The 6,638-nt window shown below is 36.3% G+C and overlaps 1 protein-coding gene across 1 annotated transcript in view; it reads left to right on the top strand.

The window, feature by feature from the left end:
• Positions 1 to 227: 227 nt before the first annotated feature.
• The window catches only part of LOC127872822 (poly [ADP-ribose] polymerase 1-like), an 83,320-nt gene continuing 76,909 nt past the window's right edge, over positions 228 to 6,638 (top strand). Inside the window, exon 1 of the mRNA XM_052416238.1 lies at positions 228 to 454. Within this exon, the coding sequence (XP_052272198.1) occupies positions 335 to 454 (120 nt within the window). The 5' untranslated portion in view covers positions 228 to 334. The remainder of the gene's footprint in view (positions 455 to 6,638) is intronic.

The raw sequence follows: 6,638 nt of genomic DNA, 5'->3' as shown, positions 1-6,638 counted from the left end.
TTCTCCCAGCAGAGTTGTCGATCGTGCCTCAACATACATGATGAATGTAATGAACCGCAGTGTAAGAGACATTCTCCTAGCAGAGTTGCCGTTCGTGCCTCAACATACAGTTGAGAGAGTGTGTAAGAGAGTCATATCCTTGAAGTCGATTGAAAAAAATCACAGTCCGCTTAGTTATGTGTAACCCACGGATGTACTGTAATAGACTGGTTAAAATTGATATATTTCGAATGATCTATTATCGCAATAAAATCAGTAACCACTCAAATTATTTCCCGCGGTTTCTGCAAACTAAGCATTTTTATTTGTTTACAATTACATGTGACGAATCAACATGGGCGATCACACGGATCTAGGTTTCAAAGCCGAATACGCCAAGAGCAGCCGCGCTTCCTGCAAGGGATGCAAGGAAGGAATCACACAAGATTCGCTCCGTTTAGCAATAATGGTTCAGGTATAAATCGATTTTCAATTTGTTACATCCCATGTGACAACTTAACAACTCCCCCACACTGGCCATTAGCCCCTATTTGTATTAATAGAGCATTTATTAAGTGTTGTGTTTGTGTTTATTTATGCCAGAAATTATTTATGTTACTCATATAACCGACTGCATTCCAGACAGCAATTTTACATGACAAAAGCTTTTATAAATTTCAACATCCAGTGACCCGTAGAGTCGGTTAGGCTATATAAATGTACTCCCAGAGCCTTTGATAATTTTTGCTATGGTGGCTCTGGGAGTCCATATGCACCCCTTAATAAACTCAAGCGCAAATCTGCGAACAGATTTCGTGCACATCTCTAAACAGACTTCGTTCGTTACCAACTAAGGAAAGCAATTAATAAACTTCATAAACACATCAAGTTTACCTGAATGGCAGCCTACTGACTTTATCCATTGCATGCAACCTAAAAAACACATTGATATTAAAACACACTATTCTTGCCGTCATTTTCATTTTGAAACTTCCAGGGTTTTTTTCCCACTTTTTGGGATGATAGCCCATGGCTTTGAAATTGGGAATTTTATCGGCATTTTCATGAAATTGGGAAAATAAATTCATTAGCCTTTTTTTTCACATGAAAAGTCCACTGATTAGGGAATAACTCTTTATAATTATTCAAATTAAAAGAACAAAATCATATAATACTTTGTTAGATGTAATTGAATTGAAATTGAGATAAAATACGCATTAGACTTCTTTCTAAAAAAAAAAAAAAAAAAAAAAATTTTTTTTTTTTTTTTTTTTTTTGAAATTGGGAATTTTTTGCAACATTTTGGGAAAAAAGTATACTTTTTGGGATTGGGAACATAGCCGAATTTCGGCTATAAAATCGGGCCAAAAAAAACCCTGACTTCTAACAGTGTAAATATTTGACGACTCAAAACATCGTTATCGACTTAATGGGTACATCGCATATCACAATGTGGAAAATATTTGTGTAATCAGGGGTTTTTTTTACTAAGAAAGTGACGCCAATATTCGGCGTCTTCCCCTACCAGAATTTTTCCCCTAAAAATACCATTTCCCCTCCAAAAATATAATTTTTCACCAAAATATAATATTTTACCCTTAAAAAAATGTTTTTTTTCTTTTGGGAAGTCGACACTTGTCCAATTTGTACCATGTACAATGATCTCGCTCTCTTTCTCTCCCGACGAACACTCAAATCTGGGAATCCCAGTGATTCTATATATAGCTCTTAAATTACGTCATGGAAACCGGGCAACTAATCGTATTAATCATGTGACTATTTCACTGGATTCCGATCTTGCGCAAGAAGGGTGTTTCGTCAATTAATACACGAACAAAATAAAACGTTCGGACTTGGAAAAAATTTAACTGCATTGACGCATTTTTTAAGAATGAATCATCAAAAACCGTTGAAACCCAGCATGATTCGTAGGTACATGTAATCAACATCGATTAATACTGTCGGATTATTGTAAAAGTGAAAGAAGACAATCGGCAGCTGCCGCACCTATCCCTTCCAATACTGTAGCAGATCTAGATCGTCAACCCATTCATCATGAAATTGAAATCATAATATTGACATCGTTCCCCGGCCCCAGTTGAAAACATTTCCCATTATTAGATCTACACCTGCAACTTTATTTAGGACTTTGACTTTAATATCATACTTGTTCATGTGTTTAAGAACAAAAAGGTCAGAGACATGCCTCTTTTTCTAAAAAAAACCTGAAGTCTGTAGGTGAGTTATAAACATTGAAATGAACAGTTTTTATTTTTTCCCCAAATATGTCTCTTTCGCACTCGATTTTCCCCTTTTACCCAGCGTCCAGCGTCTTCCCCTTTTTCTAAAAAAACCCCGCTGGTAATGCGACCTAACCTATAGCAACACGTTTTGTCTGCAATATTACAACAGTTCCCAATATGGTAGATAGAGTGTGTGAAAGAATAACAAAGTAAATAAAATACACTTGTTGCTTTAATGGTACCATTTGCATAAGTTTGTGCTTGAAACAGGTAATCGTTGATAAGTTTTTGGTCTTTTTGCTTTTGCAGTATCAGTGTTCCTAAGCCTTTGCAGTTAGTGTTTTATACAGGAAGGAAAAAGGGCGTGGTGCAAAATTTCAAAAAAGGGCACTTTAGCGCGCGACATCCATAAAAAGGGCACACATATATCTGTATAGTGACTTAATAACAAGCTTTGTTACACACAAACATTGTATGTATAGTTTTGAGATTTATTGTTGAATAATTAAACCAACAAAATCCAGAATGTATATTTTATTATGTGTTTTATATTTTCATGTAGTAACAAAAAACAAGATTAAACACATTAGGATATATATCTTATACAAACTATAGCTTTTCAAAGAAGTCTTAGAATACTGTTAAAGGGGCCTTTTCACAGATTTTGGCATTTTTTTTAACTTATTCATTAAATGCTTTATATTTATAAATGTAAACATTGGATCGTAAAAGCTCCAGTAAAAAATCAAGAAAAAAATTAAAAAAAGGAAAAGAACATTGCCCGGAGCAGGTTTCGAACCAGTGACCCCTGGAGTCCTGCCAGAGTCCTGAAGTAAAAACGCTTTAACCTACTGAGCTATTCCGCCGAGTACACATGCTTGACGTATTTTATACCTGATATAAGCAATCTTCGTAGTTTCACAAAATTTAACGACAAAAACAGAACTCTCCAAATTATTCAATCGTTTCGCGTTGCAACGCTTTATAATTTTTAGGTTTTAAAATCGTCAAAAGATGCATATAATGGCTATATTAGAGCATGGTTAATGTTCAGTATTACTGTTTCCTCACAAATATCATAACTAAAACGAAAACTTACGAATCTGAAACAACTTTTTTCAATTTTGTCAATTTACCAAAGTGTGAAAAGATCCCTTTAAATGAGTAACCCTCTTAAACAATTATTTATATTTAAAACGTTACACACATTGCACAAACAAGTCCTTTATATGCATCTTAAATGGGATTCACAACACTAACACTTTGTTGAATAGTCAGAAAGTTCTGCGTAATGTCATTGTTTTCATGACCACGTGTTGGATTGTGTACATTTTATTTCGCAAAAAGTGTAACTAGGAACGGCGCCGTACTGTCTTTTGTTCATTGTCAATTAATTTAATACACGTTAATTGGTCTCCGATATAAACTTGTTTTGCTTACAAAGCAATTTGCATCAATTTCTAATTTACGTTTCGTCGAAAGTGGAATGCCAAAATCGTAAAGCGTACGTTGCGACATTCTAAACACGAATGATAAGTGGTACAAGTTCAATATTTTTGTAAAATTCATATCTGTGTTTGCCAATTAACATATTTTGACAAGTTACAAGCGGGTCATAATGTTCTTAATTGAACCAATGGTGCAGGCCTACTACTGCAGTGCTCCAGCTAGGCCTAAATCGAAGGGCGCCGCGCCCTGCCCTCCCGAACCTCCGCCCTGCCCCCCCCCGAACCCCCGCCCTGCCCCCCCCCCCCCCCCCCCTCTCAAAAAAAAATATTTTTTTTTAATTTTTTTAATATTTTTTTTTTTTACATTTGATAATTCATAAATCTCTAATTTCATTGTAATTATTTTAATCCTCATTGTAGACATTATATTTGAATGGTTTAATAATAATGGGAATAATACAATTATTTATAACATATAAATTAACATGCAATAGGAGGCATTCCAGAAACAACCGCGCGCTCGAACAAAATACTGTGCGTCGAAAGTGCCCTTTTGACAATATACTGCGCGTCGAAAGTGCCCTTTTCACAAAAAAGCCCCCCTGCCCTTTTTAAATCCTAGCTGGAGCACTGTACTGTTACAACAATTAACAACTTTTGGTCAAACAGGGTCCAAGACGGGGTATCAACTTCTTTGCCGACATTCACACGTTATTGTAATCAAAACATCGTGACAATAAACAAGCACGTGCTCCAATTAAGCGCGGTCTGCCTAACCGTGAACAGCAAACGTGTTAAGATTGTCGTCTGCTACAATTCATCAACACACATCCACTGTGAGCTTGCGCCAATTGTATTGGAAAGGAGGCGGAGCGTTATTTTAATCGACAGCTTTAATATGAGCCTGCGCCAATTGTATTGGATAGGAGGCGGAGCGTTATTTTAATCGACAGCTTTAATATGTCACGGGTTGCTTTTTTCGGCGTATGGCCAATTTTCAGGAAGTACAGTGGACGTCATGGGGTTTTGTAATCGGCGTATGGAAACAATTATAGGGCGTAATATACGGCCGTACGCCGCTTAGTGCAAGCCCTGATTTAAATTAATTTTTATTAACTTAAAACTGTTTTGCATTAAATTGAAATCAAATCAATATTTTACAGATACAACTGGTGTTTTTTTTAAATTTAATTACGCGTAAAAATAAATGTTTTGATATAACTGAATTATGCATGAAATGCACAATTTCCACGTGAATAACATCGAGGTTTTCATCAAGTCTCCTATGTAACTGTGCACGATTGTATCCGGACCGATTGGTGTTACAAAGCCACTGAAATTATCGATTGATATTGACACATGGTTATTCACGCATGACGTATTCACAACCGCGCGAATCTTCGCTGATAAAAGTCGGCTTAGAAGCTTGGTTAAGAGGCAATTAAGATGTTATCAATAAGGCCGCGCAAGGCGGAAAACAGGGCGGCGGCCTCTGAAAAGGGCAGCGTGGCGCTGATTTGCTTTGAAAGGGGCAGCGAGGCGCTTCAAAAAAGCGGTGTGGCGCCGCGACACGCTAAACGGCCTGGATAAAACACTAGCAGTGGTGATGAAATTTTGCACCTTTGGACAATAGACGGCGCATTGCAACTCTCAGCAACCCTTTGGGTTATAAAGCTGAGAGTTGAATTATTGCAACTAGAGGGTCGGTTACTGGGAGTTGGATTATTGCAACTACTTTTTAGCTCACCTGAGCACAATATGCTCATGGTGAGCTTTTGTGATCGCCTTTTGTCCGTCATGTGGCTACAACATTTGCCTTGTTAACACTCTAGAAGCCACATTTATTGTCCAATCTTGATGAAATTTGGTCAGAACATTGGTTTTCATGAAACTTTGTCAGAAGATTCATCCTAATAATATCTAGTACGAGTTCGAAAATGATGTTGGTTGCTTTAAAAACATGGCCACCAGGGGGCGGGGCATTTCTCCTTATATGCCTATATAGACTTATGAATCTTCATGAAACTTTGTCAGAATATTTGTTCGAATGATATTTTGGATGTGTATAAAAATGGTTCTGGTCCGTTGAAAAACGTGGCTGCCAGGGTGTTCACTAGTCATGAAAGTTGGTAAGAACATTTTGTTTTAATGACATCTTGGGCTGCACAGAACAGGTCAGTTCCTTTGAATCTCAGGTGAGCGACTTTGGGCCTTTCAGGCCCTCTTGTTTGAGGTGTGTTGTGACTCGAAATAATATACTACTGGGATATTTCTCTTATTGGCATACCATTTACTAGTTTGCAGCCATCTTTGTTTTATCATGTAAAGAGAATATTATTCAAATATTTTGGTATTGACCTTGACCGAGTGACCAGAATTGTCAGAACAACTTTTGGGTTATGTTTTGCAGGTTTTGTTATGTATAGCAAACAATTAAACCAGGGTACATAATATTCAATCTTATATTCCTTATCTATGTGTAAAAAGCAAGATCTTTTCATAAAACACGTGTCAGATGCAAGTAATAGTGTAGCTTTTAATTTCAAAGATATCGATTTTTTAACCCTTTCCCACTCAAGAGGCAAAGTGAAAATGGCTACGTACAAACAGCATAAAACCAGAACAGCCTGCGAGTAACTCGCAGTCTGTTCAGGTTTTATACTGTTTGATGATCATCAGTGTCTAAGGGTTAATGAAAATTTCCATTTTAACACAATTTAATGGGAAAAGAATATCAAATATAATATAACATCATACTTAATTAGAAAAAATCCAAATCTTGAGGCCAATGCAGATAATTGACATATTTGTCTCTGTTTTAAAAATTTGTTTGTACTATTCTTTTTACAAATTTTTATGTAAATTTTGTAGTTAACTGGGTAACGTTTATTGCTTAAACTAGAAAAATGAATTATTTTGTGTGATTTCAATAGATTTTAGAAGTTAGGAGTCAAATGATCTCGGGTCT

Source organism: Dreissena polymorpha, chromosome 3 (assembly GCF_020536995.1).
Source record: "Dreissena polymorpha isolate Duluth1 chromosome 3, UMN_Dpol_1.0, whole genome shotgun sequence".
Classification (NCBI taxonomy): Eukaryota; Metazoa; Mollusca; class Bivalvia; order Myida; family Dreissenidae; genus Dreissena; species Dreissena polymorpha.
The sequence above is the reverse complement of the archived record's forward strand: the minus strand, read 5'-3'. Positions and strand labels throughout refer to the sequence as shown.